The following is a 16,863-nucleotide window of genomic DNA, read 5'->3' as shown; positions in this document are numbered from 1 at the left end:
CCCGGAGTACGAGGGGGAACCCAATCCGGATTTAGACCAACCTTTCACCAAGTCGGAGATCGTGGCAGCCATAAAAAATCTCACAAGAAACACGACGCCCGGCAGGGATAAAATTAACAACAAGACCCTCCGTAACCTGGACGACGGGGCGACGGAGAGTTTGCTAAAGTATATCAATGAAAGCTGGGAGACGGGCAGTATACCGGCTTCCTGGAAGCACGCAGACGTAACGATGATCCCGAAACCCGGCAAGCCCATCAACCTACAGAACCTGCGTCCGATCTCTCTTACGTCATGCGCGGGAAAACTCTTCGAGCACATGGTCCACAATCGTCTCTCGCCCTACCTGGAAGAAGGTGGGCACCTGCCGAACACTATGTTCGGTTTCCGGCCTAACCTCTCCACCCAGAACATTCTACTTCAGCTTAAAGAAGAAGTCATCGACGGCCTCAGCACATGCCACAAGAGTGCCATCCTGGCACTCGACGTGAAGGGAGCCTTCGACAACGTCTCACACGAAGCAGTGCTAAACAGCCTACAACATACCAACTGCGGACGGCGGACATACAACTACGTCCGGAACTTCCTGACGGGTAGAACGGCGACCATAGGCCTGGGGAATCTCAGGACCGAGAAGTTCCCAGTACCGCAGAAAGGAACCCCCCAGGGGTCGGTGATCTCCCCGTTGCTGTTCAATATAGCGATGAGGGGATTGCCGAACCTCTTGGAGAACATCAGGGGTATCCGTCACGCAATGTATGCAGACGACCTGACCATGTGGACGTGCACGGGATCGGCGGGCGAACAACAAGACGCCCTGCAGGAAGCCATCGACAGGACCGAGCATTATCTACACCACTGCGGTCTTTCATGCGCGCCGGAAAAGTCGGAGCTCCTGATCCTCAAAAAGAGGACAAGAGGGCGGCCTCCGCAGGACACACCTGACCCAACGTTGACACTAAATGGAGTCAACATACCCAAGGTGGACACACTTCGTATTCTGGGCCTCACTTTCCAGAAGGACGGTGCCGGTCTCGCCGCCATTAAAAAACTGCAAGCGACAGTTATCCAAGTCGCGCACTTGGTGCGAAGAGTGACAAACAAAAAGCACGGCCTGAAAGAGCAGGACACAATCAGATTAATACAAGCCCTGATAATCAGCAGAGTCACTTACGGCACCCCGTACCTGGGTCTCAAGAACAGCGAGAGAGACAAATTGAACACCCTAATACGAAAAACCTACAAGCTGGCACTGGGGCTTCCACCGACGACGTCGACGGAGAAGCTGCTCAGCCTGGGCATACACAATACTTGGGAGGAACTTGTAGAGGCCCACAAGACCAGCCAGATAGAGCGACTCAAGCTCACCAGCACGGGTAGGGACATGCTAATAAGACTGGGCTACCCAGTCGAATATGAGTCTACAAAACAGCGGGTTCCTCTACCCCTGAGGGAGAAGATCACGGTGGCCAGCATCCCGAGAAACATGCACCCTGAATACCACAGAGAAAGGAGGCGAGCGAGAGTGAAAGCTCTACGTAAGGCCTACGAAGGACCAAAACAAGGAGAAGTCCGATACACCGACGCGGCAAAGTACAAGAACAGAGCGGCCCACGCTATCAGCGTGATCAACGGCCAAGGACAAGAGGTAGCTGCGGCCTCGGTAAACACTACAGACATCGACTGCGCGGAAGAAACAGCGATAGCCCTGGCGGCCACTACGGGCCAGCGAGAGGAAGATCTAATCACAATCATCACCGACTCGCAAACAGCATGTAGAAATTACCAAAAGGGCCGCATTTCCAAACAAGCCCTGAGCATCCTCGAAAAACGAGACAATTTTCCTGAACTGTACATTGTCTGGGCCCCGGGACACGAGTCCCTGGCGGGTAATGTAGCGGCTAATGCTGCTGCCCGAGATCACATTCTCCGGGCTATCCCACCAGGTTCACGAGCACCGGTAGACCAACAAGATAGCGTCCCGAAAAGATATGCCGATATCCTGAGCCACTACAGGCTGAGTAGGAGGATCTATCCACCCCCGCATCCCCAGCTGACAAGAGAAGAGGCGGTGATGTTCCGAAAACTACAGACCGGCACATTCCCGCACGGCACCCTGCTACACGCGATGTACCCTACGAGCTATACCCACAAATGCGCTTTCTGCTCTAGGCCCAATACCCTCTACCACATGGTATGGGAATGTCAGCAAAACCCATCGACACCGCCCATCACCGGACCAACCGTCGAGCAGTGGGAGGCCCAGCTGACAAGCTCGAGCCCTGAAGACCAGCATCGCCTGGTGAGCAGGGCCAAGTTATCAGCTCAGGCCCACGGCATCCTGGACTAGGGAAGCCGCCCACCTCGGACGATTTTACCGTCGGCTCATTTCTACTAATAAAGTTTATTCCTCCTCCTCCTCAACTAAGATGTCATTTACCCGCGTTTGTTGCCTCACCCAATCTGCTCTTTTCTTATCCCTTAACGTTACACCGATCATCATCATCATCATCATCATCATCATCATCAATATTTCACTTAGGTGTCTTTTAATGGCACTCGCACCTCGGCGTTGGTGTTCTTTAGGTTAAGCGAGCGAACGTCTTTCCCCCGGCATGATATGCGGGTGAGGAGTGAGGGAGGGCGAGGAGGCAGTGCAGCGCGTGTCAAATGGCGGGGCGTAGCCCCCTAGCGAGCGGCGCACGCAGCGCACCTCACCCTTCCGGCACCTCTGACGTCACCACCTCTCCGGTGCTGACGTCAGAGCATGTAACGAGCGCGCAAGTGCGCGCCGGAAAAGGAGATGCGAGAGAGGAGGAAGTGGCGTCACATTCGCTCTTCCGGTCTGATGTTCAGTCTATGCCAGGCAACTGCTTTCCATTATTTAGCCGGTTAAGTATGATGCCACCTCCTTGTGCGTGACGGCACTAGTGACACCATTACTTCCGCTTTCTGCTGCTGGGTTTCCAGGAATTTCGCCAATGTCGCGCTCCAGTGGTGAGTCTCTGAAGTCTACGATTCTGTGATTTGGTGTTTGGTAGTCAGTGACATCTAATTAATTCTAGTTATTGCATAGACCGGTATCTCAACTTGAAACTAAACTTATGCTCCGATATCATATCTATAATCGAACCCATGAATGTTGTACTGCATTATTTTTTTCGATATTATTTCTGATTTATTTTTCATTTCATCCCCGATGGTCCCAGAAGGTGAACCGCAAGTGCTGCGCAAGAAAGAAGTGCCACTCGATGCTCGTGTCAATATAGAAGTCGCAATCAAAACATTAGGTTTTGACATTATGTGCTTTCGAAACAATACGAATCGAATATTGAATTGTCTAATCATTTCACTCGTGAATGGAATATGTGCTATCCAGTTTTTAAAAATATATGTAAGTGCAGTTTGCGCGCGACCCACGTCACCTTGGCTACGCGCGGAGCAGGGACGTTGAGTCAGGTGAGGTGTGTTCCGCGCTTTCATTTGTAAAACTTTTCTAAAGGACCAGAGTAGGGCTAATCACAACAGCGAAAACGGAACGTTACAGGTAACAGTGAGTATAGTCCGCCAGAGTTTGACGGTGCTTTTGGTTTCTCGGAAGAGACACTGAATCGACGCGGCTTCGACCTGCCACGGTTTCGCGTTTCCTCAGGCGCGGAAGGGAAAAGCCGCAAAATAAGCAATCCTTTGCAATCGGTGGTGTGTTCTATGTTATTGAACTGCTGCCAATAATGTGTTTATGTTTTAGCTTTTCCCGGACTAAAGTGAGGTTGACTAAAGCGAGGGACTCTTTCCAGAAGAGCTCTCAGTGTTGCGCGCTTTGCTTCCGTAGCTTTCCTTTCATAGCCACGGAAAGTTGTCCGCAAGTATAGGTAACGCGCAGCTATTCAAACGTGTTCGTTGTACCCAAATATGGCAGCCGGTGTGACGTCGGCGCCTACTCCCTTTGCACATGGAGAATCAGTCACCGATAAGCCTAGATGAATCGGGAGTATAGCACGGGACACGCGGTGCAGTGTTCACTGACCGGGTGTCGAAGCTAATCCCGCCTTTCGTCGTGGTGTAGTTCTTCAAGACCTTCTTGAACTGCTTCCAGCTGGCGTCTCCCTCGACGCCGTGCAGCGAGCTCTTGACCACCACGACGTCGGTGTAGAACAGGAAGTTGCAGAGGTTGTCCGGCGGGTACATGTTGTCGTAGAGCGCGAAGGTGCCCACCGTGCAGATCAACTCGGTGGGTCGAGCTGCAGGGTGGCGGCCGATTATTATTGGTATTTTTGTTATTTATATTTGTTTCGAACACGTGCATACAAATAACAGGAAAGGGAAAGCGCGGAGCAGGCTGGCAGTTGCCCCCGTGGCGGCAAATTAAATGCAGGAAACACGCGCTGCAGGCTCAGCTTGCCGGTCGTTACTTGCAAGTAAGCCGAGAACACCACAACAACCGAAACGCCATTGCGCGTCAACGAAACAAGTTGTTGACATTTATTGCCGGCCATGGAGAGTATATTCTTGCGATGAAGACAGTGAATTGATAGCTGACTAAAAGTATAGTAAGTACAGTAATAAATTGAGTAGTAAATGATATGCTAAACTATCCACATCCGGGAACTCTTTTCATCATATAAAAACAAAACGCTAATATAGGCTTTACATTGTGTTTCCAGCGCTTAAATCACTTTCTAGGTGTCAGATTAGGCGTATCCAAACAGAAATGTTGACCTGTGTGGGATTTAAGGACCTTTCCTTCAGGATTCCTTTAAATTCCTCTTTAAGATCGCACGCATCCACGCGTGTGCGTTGCAAGTGTGCGTGCGTTTTCCAAGAACTGAAAGCTGGGTTGGTATTCACGTTGAGACGATGTTGTGCGCAACAGGTCGGTCGTCTAACAAAACACAGGAAGCGCTGCACTTCGCACAAAACTGCAGTAGTGCACTAGGCGACCTAAACCTGCGGCAAGTCGCACATTGACCAAAGCGGCAGGTGTATGATCAATGGGCTCAGCGAACAAGATTTGTCCCAGTGTAGCTAGGAACGCTCCCAATTCGTAGGTCATTGGCGTTAGTGTGCTTGCAGACCGGCATTCACGGCCAACCACATTTCATGAAGAGACAAACACAACATTAACAGAGAGACCATAGAGGCGTTGTACATAAAAAAAAAGATCGGGTACGTGGTGTATTTGGGACGGAGCCGCAGTGGGGTACATGAAGCGTCTATTGTCTGCAGCAGGTGGTCTGTGAGAACTATAAGCAGTAGGAGCTTGATGTGGGTGAGTTGGTGCTACATTCCCCAGGAAACACAGCGCAAAAGAGACGAGGACGAAAGGAAGACAGCTTCTTCAACAGACGTGCGCCAAAATCCAACAAAATTTTTTTTTAAGCAACAAAGTTTATAAACTGTGGGGATGCGCGACTCTCGTGTGTCCCCTGGTATGTTTTTCCCACATAGCTCCCTATTCCTGCAATCCGGCTTCGCCGTGTGGCCTGCGTGATGCCTGCGGCAGTCGGTCTGGTTGAGGCACAGTACGAGAGATGGCGCGAGTGTCGCACTGCTAACGCTGCCTCCTGCGGGGTTAGGCGCGGGAACGAAAGGCTCTTCCTCTTTGGTGTGGGCCGGCGAGCAGCGCGGACGTGCCGCGCGTGCGCCGATCCATGCCTCTGCGAGACCGTCTCGCGCGGTCGCCTTCGAACGCGCCACCGTTCGCGTGACCGTACACGCGAACGACCAGGTGTTGGGATCCAGCATGGGGCGAACATATTCGCTCGTTATCCGGTCGCGGCGAGTCGGACTTCTAGATTTGTCGCGTGCCCATCGGCATGTTTTGTTGATAGCAACTCGGCTAGCGGGCATTGATCTATGAAAGGTGCAATAAATTCCCTTTCAATTGTTTGCACTACTGTGTTGTCGTTCCTTTGTCCCAAGAGCATGGGTGTAAGAACCCCACAATACATGAAAAAGGAATTGCATCACCATGACGCCATGAACACTCTGTCGCACCAGAAACGCAATCTCTTTCCAGGCAAATGCTACTGGCGGGCAGCTATATAATGCACGAGCCTCAGCCCTCGCAATGTAAAAGCCTTCCAGTCTCTCCCTTTCTAGTCTGTCTCCGGAACGTGCCAGAATCTTGCTGTGATTGATATATAGACTTCACTTGCAACGCTTGCAATGTTCAGTCAGATGTCCGCCCGCTTTGTTATTTATGACCCCGTTTTGCCCAATATGTACCTGCTAGCAGCTTATGGGGATTTCATAGGCGACATTTCTTGTCCATTGCCTTTTGTGCACTTCCATGTTTCTTAGAGGGAGAGTCTGGTTTTGCTTTCCTGTCCTGTTGTCCTATTTGTCCTATTGCGCGTCGCAGAATTGCGAGCCATCATTGACGATGACGTGAACACCAGCGTTGGTGGCGGACTCTCATGGCGCATAGTTTAATCAGAGTGGGCACAGAGCCGTTATTATAGCGACGAACCATATTGTCTACTAATCCTCAATGTGGGCTTTCTGATTGGAAGCGCACTGCCATTCCTGGGTTGCTTTCGCAGATGTTATAATACGAACACAACTGTTTATTTTCGGTTATTCAGAAGGAAACAAGATGACACAGATGACGGCACATACAGTTTAGTATTGTTGCCCTCACTAGAACGTAGAGAACGTTCGAGTCAGGGACATGGTGCGAACGAAATGGCGAAAACGTACGTGTCACTGACGTGTACGTCAGTGACATGGAAATGGTTACATATGCTAGTGTAAAGCATCGACAGTGACATAATCATGAGCATTGCTTCTTTTTCCTTAAGAATGAAGACCTGCGCAGGGCAAGAGCTTTTCTTGCGTGTTGTGGTTGAACAAGGCATCATGAGGCGTTGCTACCATTGTCGGTTCTAATATACAGGGTGTCCCAACTGCCATGCACAAAGGTTGCAAAGTTTGCAAATGTCATGTAGCTTGACAGAACCAAGGTAATATTGTTTCCCGTCGCTTGGAGATACTCAGGTAATTTTTTTCGTCCTGCCAAATGAGATAATCAACTTTTCAAACGCAATAATTAGACTAAAAAGGCCAATGAGAAAATTGTAGGGCAACATGAATAGCTCCAATACAGCTTACATATTAACAGGAGAAGACGTCAGCACGTGTACACTTCGTGATCACTCAAAACTGTTTTGCGCCTATAGCGCCGTGCCAAGATTACACGGAACCTTGTTTGAAATTGTAAGATTGGCACCCCACCTCTCTTACGAATGTAAGAGCGGAGAAACAGTGCACCACTGCACGAAAGCAATGAAATAGATATGAATATTTATTTTGCATGTTGTGTACGACCTGGCACCATCGCATTTACGCACTTGGACGTCATTTTCAACCAAGCAAAAGAAATACACAAATAATTTTTATCTGTAAAGCAAACCTAGCCCAATATGATGAACACTGGGACTCTGTCCAAAGTTGCGCTGCCTATGGGCGGTTTCAGGTCCAATTTTAATGTACGCGTGAATATATAGTCTGCTGTACAGCGCCGTGACCATATTTTCGTGCTAGGTCTGTGTTCAGTTAAGCCTAGACGTGCCCGTGATGCCTTTTCTAATGTTCTCGCATACGCATGTATCGGCGTTTACAGATAAATATTTAATTCAGAGTGAACAGACATCGCCAGTACTATTAGAGGTAAGTTCTGCACAAATGCACTAGCAGCATTTCGTTATAGGACCCTGGGCGTCCACACCTTTTAATTTGCCTGGCGAGATTTGTCCACTGCACTGCTGTACAATGAAGTAGTACTGCACATGCTAATGGGAAGGTAACCTGAGGTATTCGAAATAAAAACTTGGCCGTCACGTAAGGAGTTTAGCCGCCTGAGTGTCCTTAAGAGAAATTTCCCTTTATCAGAAGAAGTTTTCTTATTGCCTAACCAACGCTTGAAATCCCTAGATCCTGGGAATTGTTTTCTAGAGTTAGTAACACTGCGCGAAAGGCGGTGTAAGAGTTGGGTTCGGGCATAAAATATGTGGTAGCTGGCCCATGCCGTCACCCGACTCATCCACGTTGAGGAAACTGTTGAAGGGAGGGACTTGTTCTCATCGAGAACGAGGAATATGGGATTTATTTACCATATCTACATGAAGGGTGCAGAAGGCTACATTCCTTCAGTCTGACATGAGTGAAAACGAAAGCATACGAAGCAGCCCGAAACGGCTTCTTAAAAACCCTCTGTCCTCCCTTAATCCCTAGGTGAGGAAAAACTGCCCTTCAACATTCGTCCAATGGGAGCGTCGAAAGTCATAGAAGTCGATCCGCCTTTGAGGGGGAGGGTTCAAAAACTCCCTTCCGCACATTGGTTTCACTGAACACCCCGAGGGGAGTGGGTCGTCGTAGACAGGGGTTGATACGCTTCACGCGAGCAGGCACCTCTTCATTCGAGAGCTCACCCCGCAGCTAGCCGCCGCGTCTATCAATTGACTGTGAAGACTTCTGGGGCCCGTGAGAAAGCACCGCAAAACCCCCTTTTCCTGGAGTTCCCTTGCTCCAAGTAGACCGTGAAGGGGACAGTGAATCAACCAACAATACATGGTGCGCCGGACGTGGCTAGACTCGCTGGCGCCGGTAAAGGTTCGAAGGTTGCATTCCCGAAGATCGCTACTCCCGCAGGTCGATCGAAACGATTGCAGCGGGCCGTGAAAGGTTTGCATTTCGGTAACCCTGCAGGCCGATCGTAACAGCTCCTCCATGGCCCGGAAAATCTCGACTGGCCAGTGCTGATAAATGCTGGGCAGGAAGAGAATGGCTGGTTGCAGGGGGGGAGGGGGGGGATGAGTGCATTGGCTTGCAGCGACCAGCTGTGAAATGATGACGCCACCCCAAAACATCCAACAAGGACAGGGAATGCAAAGCGAACCCCATAAAACGGCTCTGCGCCGAGATGACGTTTCTTGGATCTCACTCTTGACCCGCCAGGCCTCAAAGAAAACGTAAGTGCAGAAACAACAAATGCTGCATTTCACTACTCCAATTTTTGAAGGAATTTCGCGCTGACAAATTTAGCAATCATGGATGGAGTCCTGGTAAATGAGAGGGAATCTTCTTGGCTTAACAATATTACCAATAACCCCAAAATTTAGGCGGGATCCCTTAACGCAGAATTCAATGTAGCCTGCCTCAACCATTCGCATTGCTATGATACTTTCCCTTCTTATATATAACGGAGAAGTTGTTCTCTTGAAGAGTGAGGCTCCATTGGAGCAAGCGGCCATTTTTGTGTGACGTTTGATTGAGCCACCTCAGAGGACAGTGGTCGGTCTCGAAGATGAACCGCGGTCCATTTAAGTAACATGACAACTTCTGAGCTGCCCAAACTAGACAAGAACATTCCTTCTGTGAAACCCTCTAGGCTTCCTCTCTTACAGTTAGTTTATGGCTGACATAGAGTATACGATATTCCTTATTATCGTTGCCGAACAAAGTACCACGTCCATACCCCTGTCGCTTGCGTCGCACTGAACTATGAATTCATTCGTGTAGTCTGGCGCGCGAAGCACAGGACCAGAAGGCCATAGGGTTTTCAAACCTTGGAAAGCATTCTCTTCGTCCTTATCCTAGTGCACGCTATTCGGTGCTCCCTTTCAGAGGGCGTCCGTTAAAAGACTTGCTATTTTCGAGTAATTCAGAATGTACCTTTGATAGTACCCCACAAGTCTCAAAAACGAACGAATGTCCGTTTGCGTGTGCGGCTGTGAAAAATCTCTAATCGCAGCTATTTTGAGCTTGGCCGGCCGTCTCGTACCCTGGCCGGCAACATGGCCCAGATAAGTAACTTGCGAGCAGCCAAATCTACACTCTTCCGCCTTGATCGTTAAGCCTGCTCCCCCCCCCCCCCCCTCAACCGTGAGAACACCTGTTGGATGTGCGATACGTGCTGCTTCAAGCAGTGCGAGTAAATTGCTGCATCATCAAGATATGGCAAGGTGAACTCCTGCAAGTCTTTGAGACAATATTCATTAACTTAGAGAAGCTAAACGGCGCGTTCTTCAGCCCGAAGCTGAGGGCGAGAGGGTGAAAAGGGCCTACAGTGAGATAAATGCGGCTTAGCGGATGGCATTTACTGAAAGGGGAGCTTGCCAGTATCCCCACTCGAGATCTATAGTTAAAATGTATTTAGCAGCGCTAACTCTTTCGATTCGTTCCTCAACGCTGAGTATCGGGTACAGCTGATCCCTCGGGATGGCATTTAACTTAATTACTGTAATCAACACACGGACGAGGGTCCTTATTAGGGTTTTCTACAAGTATTAGCGCTGACGTGTGGTCACTCTCAGCGGGCTAAATTACTCCCAACTCTAGCATGTGCTGAATCTCTGCCACCATAATTTCTCTCTGTCCTGAAGACACATGGTATGGCTTTGGTCTTACGGGTTCGGTTGATTTCAGCTCTGTTTCATGCGTTATTAGTGCGGTTCTACCTGGCCGATCGCTGAATGTGTCGAGATATTCCCCTAACAGCCCTCTTAGCTCATCTAGCTGCTCGGGTCTAAGAGTGTGCGAGCTTACCGAATGTTTTACCGCTTCTTCCAGGCTGATTTCAGAGTTGGAGGTCGCCTTATACTCATTATATTCGGTGCTAGTGTTATTCTGCTACTTGATGGTGAAGTTAACAACTCCGCGCTGCTCCATGTACGGCTTCATCAAATTGCAGTGGTATATCCTCACCTCCTTCCAGCGACCGGGCAACTTCATACCATAGTTAGTATCGGAAAGCTTGCGCAACACTTTAACGGGTCCATCCCAGTGAACTTCAAGCTTGTTCTTTCTTGAAGGTTTGAGGACCTTTACCTCATCTCCGGCGTTAAACGTACGAAGCCTCGCATTCTTGTAGTAAAGAACGTGGCGTTCTTTTGAGATACTCCCATGTTCTTTTCGGCTAGTTATTGGATTGCACTTAGCCTTTCCAGCAGATTTAGCACGTATTCTACCACTGTTGGTCTCTCTCCATTTTCCTCCCACATCTCTCTTAACATTCTCAGTGGAGAACGGAGTGTCCTCCCAATAGACTAGTTCTGCTGGCGAGAACCCTGTAGCCTCATGAGGAACCGTTCGCAAAGCAAACAAAGTGGCCGGAAGACAATTCTCCCAGTCCTCCTCCTGCTCGTAACAGAGCGCCCGCAAAACTCGTTTAAGCACTGAATGCCACCTCTCTAAACTACTTGACTGAGGGTGAAAAACGGAGCTGTGTATCAACTTTACCCCGCACTTTGTAAGAATGTAGAAGTCAGTGAGCTGGTGAATACTCACCCTTGACCCGCCTGAATTGCGGCTGGAAACCCAACTCATGCGAATACTGACAAAAGCACGTCTACAACTTCGGTGGAGCTGAGTTCTTTCAGAGCGATTGCTTCCGGAACTTTGTAGCCAGACGCAGCATAGTAAACAAGTACGTGTCACCCGAGTTTGTCTTCGGTAGAGGCCCTACCGTGTCAATCACAAATCGTCTGAAAGGTTCTGAAATTAAGGGCACTACATTTAGTGGAGCTTTCCATGTTTCTTCTGGTTTAGCCGAGCGCTGGCAGGCGTCACATGATCTTGCAAAGTTTTCTACGTCTTTGAAACAGCCAGGCCAGTACTATTCTATAAGCAATCTTTCCTTCTTTTTGTTTATGGCTAGGTGGCGAGAACACCCATTTCCATGACAGAGACTCAAAAGCTCCTCCCTGTCCTTAGTAGGTACGACTAACTGATCTAGAATCATGCCTTTTCGCTCTCTGTAGTGCGGATAGAACAATCCTCCTCTCTCTTGTATCGTCACGTTGCGCCTAGCAATGCCTTCTTTAGCTGTGTTATGCAATTTAGCTAACGTATCATGCTTTTGCTCGGCTGCCAGTGACCCTCTGTCCACACGTAATAGCCGATCGAAGTTCTTTGAGGCCGGTGACAGTAACGACCCTGTCTCGCTTGCGAGTGGGTCAGCTGGCGCAGCCTGCAGGCGTGAACTTTGACGCCCTAGTGATCCGCTCTCATTGAGCTGGTTAGTTGGCAGGGTTTCTTCAACTGTTTTCTCGTCCCTCGAGCCTAGCTGGGATTCGGCTACTGAGCTTGGCCTCGCGTCAACGCCTGTACTACGCGCTCTCCCAGTTTAAGCCGATTGTCCCGCAGTAACTTACCCTACCGGTTAAAAAAAATTGTAAGTGTACTGCAGCGACAAGGATTTGGAAACTGTAGCCTCGTTCACGAGCTCCCCGAACGGTCCACTGATTTTGACTTTGGCCATGGGTAGCCACACGCTGTGTTCTTGTACATCCTGTTTGATCCATGCTACTTCTCCCGTGAAGTCATCTACCGTCACGTAAGACGGATGGACAATATCCACAGTGGCCGCACTGCCTCGCAGCACCGGACATGGTTTGCCATTAACTTGCAGGTCGCGAAGTTATAGGCTTAAAAGATCCATATTCTTGTCTTGTTCATCCACGTAGGAGAAACCTACGCTAGGCTTCCCGCAATTTACTGCGATATGCCCGTAATTGCGTCGCTTATAGCAGCGGATCGGTTTAAAAGATTCGAACTTTCTTGTTTGCTGTTTCTGTACGGGAGTGGGGGGAGGGTTTCCCCGTTTGACTTCTTCTCGCTCTTATGTGTGAGCTTTTCCTCCACGTCTACAGGCTCCGGTATTCTAGTCTGCGAACCCTTTTTGAACCGAAGCGGTTTCCGCTGTCCATTTTGACCGTCCCAATTTCCGTCCTCGACATTGAGCTTTCTACGCGTTGCGTACTCTTCAGCTAATTCAGCCGCCCTTTCCACAGTGCTCACATTTCCTCTGTCTTGCACCCACAGCTTCTCAAAGTGTGGGATGCTTTTGTAAACGTACACAAGACACACGCATTCCATAATTAAGTCTCTCCTCTCGTACATTTCCGCGCTTTTCAACCACACGACTAGGTTGGCCTTTAAGCCGTATGCAAACTCCGCATACGCCTCGCTATCCTTCTTTCCCTTGCTTCTAAACCTTTGCCGAAAAGCTTTCGGCTGAAAGGCGGTAATTCTTCAAAAGACTAGCCTTAACCTTCGCATAATCATGTATATCTTGTGCACTGAATGTGGCGATTACTTCCGCAACATCATACGGACAGCAACCCCTGTGGCCATCCATGTACGTGGACCGAAGTTCATCCGTCTCGCAAGTGGTTTCAAAATTTCCTAGGAACAAGCCTATGTCGTTCCCGACCTCAAATGGCTTTAACAGCCTGTTCGTGCGGTATGGTTCTGCCTCACGTGATCCTCCCAAAGCCCCTTCACTTCCTTGAGACTACTCCAAACGTTTGCTTTGAAGCATTTTTCTTAACTCGCGCTCCTCTCTGTCCCGTTTCTCTCTTTTCCTAATAAGTTCTAACCCGATTTCAATGTCCTCCTCACTGGCCTGTTTGGAAATCAGCTCCTATACTTCAAATTTTAGCATTTTTTTGCGTACCTCTAGGCGCAGTTCCTCACCAACAATCAACAATTCGTCTCTCAGAAGTGCCCTTAACTCAATGATTGCTACTTTACTGCATTGGTCCTGGCCGCTAAACATACCTAGTTAAACGCAACTTAGCTAACAATCAGCAATCCAGCTTCGCTACTGTTCTAAACTGGACGAACACAAAATGAAGCCTAGGGAGTCAAAGCCAAAACCAAGCGCTCACCGCAGACACAGCACCACGTTGCAAAGTCCGTCTCACCGCTGCCAGCCAGTTGTAAGGGTTGGGGTAGGGCATGAAACAAGTGGTAGCTGGCCTATGACATCGTTCGACTCATCCACGCTGAGGACATTGTTGAAGGGAGGGACTTATTCTCATCGAAACCGAGGAATATGGGATTTATTTACAATATCTATATGAAGCGTGGAGAAAGTTAAATTTCATCAATCTAGCATGACTGACAACGAAAGCACACCAAGCAGCCCGAAACGGCTGCTTAGAAAACCTCAGTCCTCCCTAGGTCCCCAGGTGAGGGAAAAGTGTCGTTCAACCTTCGTCCAATAGGACCGTCCGAAGTCATCGTAGTCGACCCGCCTTCGAGGGAGAGTGTTCACACACTCACTTCCGCACTTTGGTTTCACTGAATACACAGAGGGGAGTGGGTCGTCGCAGACAGGGGTTGATACGCTTGTCCCGAGCAGGCGCCTTTCGATTCCAGAGGTGACACCGCAGCTAGCCGCCGCGTCTGTCAATTGACTTTGTCGACTTCTGGGGCCCGTGAGAAAGCACCGCAAAACACCCTTTTCCCGGAATTCTCTTGCTCCAAGTAGACCGTGAAAGCGACAGCTAATCAACCAACAATTCACGGCCCGCAGGACGTTGCTAGACTCGCTGGTGCCGAGAAAGGTTCGAAGGTGGGTTCTCCGAAGATCGCTACTCCCGCCGGTCGATCGAAACAATTGTGCTGGGAGGTGAAAGCTTTGCGGTTCACTACCCGTGCAGGCCGCGCGTAACAGCTCGTGGTGGCGTGAAGGCGAGCGAAAGCGAAATTTTTTGACCTCTGCCATCGGTGTACGGGGTAACGCGAATCAGTCCTTTGAATTGAATAGAAGTGGACAAGTAGCATTTTCTTCCATCTTATAATGCTACGCAATGACCTTTTAATTACTTGTGTCTGGAGTACAGTGACAGAATTATAATGAGGAGTGGCCACGCAACCGTGCTATAGTACTCTAAAGTCACGGGTGAGTCTCAAATCGTATCCTGCGTTTACCTCTGTTTCTCGATTTGTAAAGCTGTCTTCGCAATAACACTAAGGCCTTAGAGGCTCTTGAGAATTCATCGGTTCCTTCAGCTTCATCTGACATTTGCCTTCAGCGCCCGTTTAGACGTGAGCGCGCGCATATTCTAGCTGGCTGTAAAGATAGAAACTACCGGACTACCTTCGCCGCCGAAAATTGCTGCGCGTCTTTCATCCTATCAGTAAGATCTTGATGAGGGCTAGTTGGTTCATACTTAAAACTGAGGTGAAACAGCGTGAAAAAGACGAGGACACAAGGAAACAAATACCACAGACAAGCGCTGACTGCCAACTGGATCCACTTCCAGTTGGCAGTCAGCGCTTGTCTGTGGTATTTGTTTCCTTGTGTCCTCGTCTTTTTCGCGCTGTTTCACCCCAGTTCTTTCATCCTACTTTGGCTCTTTGTCACGTTTTGACAAGGTCGAGCATGTCGTGTCATGGGAGCCCCAACACGTTTTAGAGCTGAACTTCCGATTTCTCTACAAGGTCACTGAAGCGCCATGGTGGCTGAGGGACGCGTTCAACATTGAACTTTCCGGCGCATCTCTTGTCGTGATGCGCCATTTCGCCTTGCTGGCTCACAAAAGTTTCCCGTACACCAACACCCACATCGCATTTATTCTCAGTAATGCATTCCCCTCAATATCAATATTTATCACCAAGCTAGTTCCATACATCCGGTGCGCAGTAGCCTCGCGTATTGTCAGAATAGTGTGTAAAAAAAAAACCACGTGTTCTACAGTAACCATCACAAGCGCGATAGACCGAAGACCTAACTGTGCCCATGACTTACGCTTTGGTGTCCGCGTCACCAACACGACGGAGACTGGAGGAGGAACGAGAACGGGAAGAGGGGCGGGGCCAGGAACACGGGCGGGGTCAGGAACACGGGCGGGGTCAGGAACACGAGCGGGGTCAGGAACACGGACGGGGTCGGGAACACGGGAAGGGGGTACAGAACCACCTGTCCCGGTTCCGGACCCACCGGTTCCGCCTCCTCCGCTCGGTCCACTTCCACTCGGTCCACGTTCACTCGGTCCTTTTCCCCTCGGTCTGCTTCCGCTTGGTCCCCCTCCGCTAGGCCCCTTTCCGCTAGGCCCCTTTCCGCTAGGCCCCCCTCCGCTTGGTCCGCCATCACTGGATCCACCTCCACTGCCTCCGCCACCCCCTCCGCCGCCTCCGCCGCCAACTCCTCCTCGGGAATCGATCTCGGAGTCTACACCGGTATCCGACACTACGTACGGAAAGTGATGAGACGTTAGTAACGCGAGACTAGGAGAACAAAGACGACGAAAATATTGCATTGCATGACGCATGTTATGTAAGAATTCCTTTCATATTTATAATATTTTCCCCTTCATCATTGCTTCTCACGACGCCCCCACCCCTCTATTGCTCTTATCGGCCACTCTGTGGGGTAGATGACAAGAAGTAAATAGGATTCGAAGGCAAAGAATCGCTACGCAATATGGCTCTAGATAAAATAATCCTTGTGCATTCAAATCGCATTCGAATGTATTCGCAAATCGCATTCGAATGTACGGACTGGGATTTTCGAAATTTGCAAAGTTCCCTGTCTGTCCTGATTACGCGGGACGTAATGGTCATGGCAGCGCACGGGAGCAAAGCTGCTCTTAAAACTCTTCCTTCAAATGGCTGTACTCGAAGTCACCCTTAAGAGGAAAGAGCTCAGGATGAAAGAGCAGTGATGATGCTACCTGGAAGTTGCCGCGTCTGCTCGGTGTGACGTCAGCTATTTTTAGCGGTTCTGCTCAGGCCTAGGTAATTTATATCGGTAAGGATTTTAAACGAGGAGACAGGACACGTTTCAGAAAAGCTTTCATCGCTACAATGGCTAAAATATGGGTAAAATAGTTTATTATAAGTGACGTCACACTGGTGTACCGTATCTGGGGTTACGACTCCAAATAAAAAAAAAGTTGAAATTTGTCCTTTCCTTTATTGACCTTTTCATGTGAAAGTAATGATCTCAGAGGCCAATTAACTAATTTCGCAGGCAATGCTGAGAAGTGGCGCACTTAAAGGCTAAGCTTAAGTTTATTGACGGCCACAAGCGGGCTGATTTAGGATATTATTATTCTTACAAACATTTTT

At 49.4% G+C, this 16,863-nt stretch overlaps 2 protein-coding genes across 3 annotated transcripts in view; one reads left to right on the top strand and one right to left on the bottom strand.

The window, feature by feature from the left end:
• The window catches only part of LOC135912682 (uncharacterized), a 169,675-nt gene that overhangs the window by 80,941 nt on the left and 71,871 nt on the right, over positions 1-16,863 (top strand). The window lies entirely within an intron of this gene.
• Positions 1-16,863, bottom strand: part of LOC135912683 (uncharacterized) — a 53,217-nt gene that overhangs the window by 22,254 nt on the left and 14,100 nt on the right. For both annotated transcript variants that reach the window (XM_065445197.2, XM_065445198.2), the window contains 2 exons: positions 15,542-15,982; positions 4,028-4,241 (listed from right to left, as the gene is read on the bottom strand). In XM_065445197.2, coding sequence (XP_065301269.2) covers positions 4,028-4,241; positions 15,542-15,982 — 655 coding nt within the window. The remainder of the gene's footprint in view (positions 1-4,027; positions 4,242-15,541; positions 15,983-16,863) is intronic.

The sequence above is a fragment of the Dermacentor albipictus genome, chromosome 7 (assembly GCF_038994185.2).
Source record: "Dermacentor albipictus isolate Rhodes 1998 colony chromosome 7, USDA_Dalb.pri_finalv2, whole genome shotgun sequence".
NCBI classification, from domain to species: Eukaryota; Metazoa; Arthropoda; class Arachnida; order Ixodida; family Ixodidae; genus Dermacentor; species Dermacentor albipictus.
This window is presented reverse-complemented; position numbering and strand designations above follow the sequence as displayed.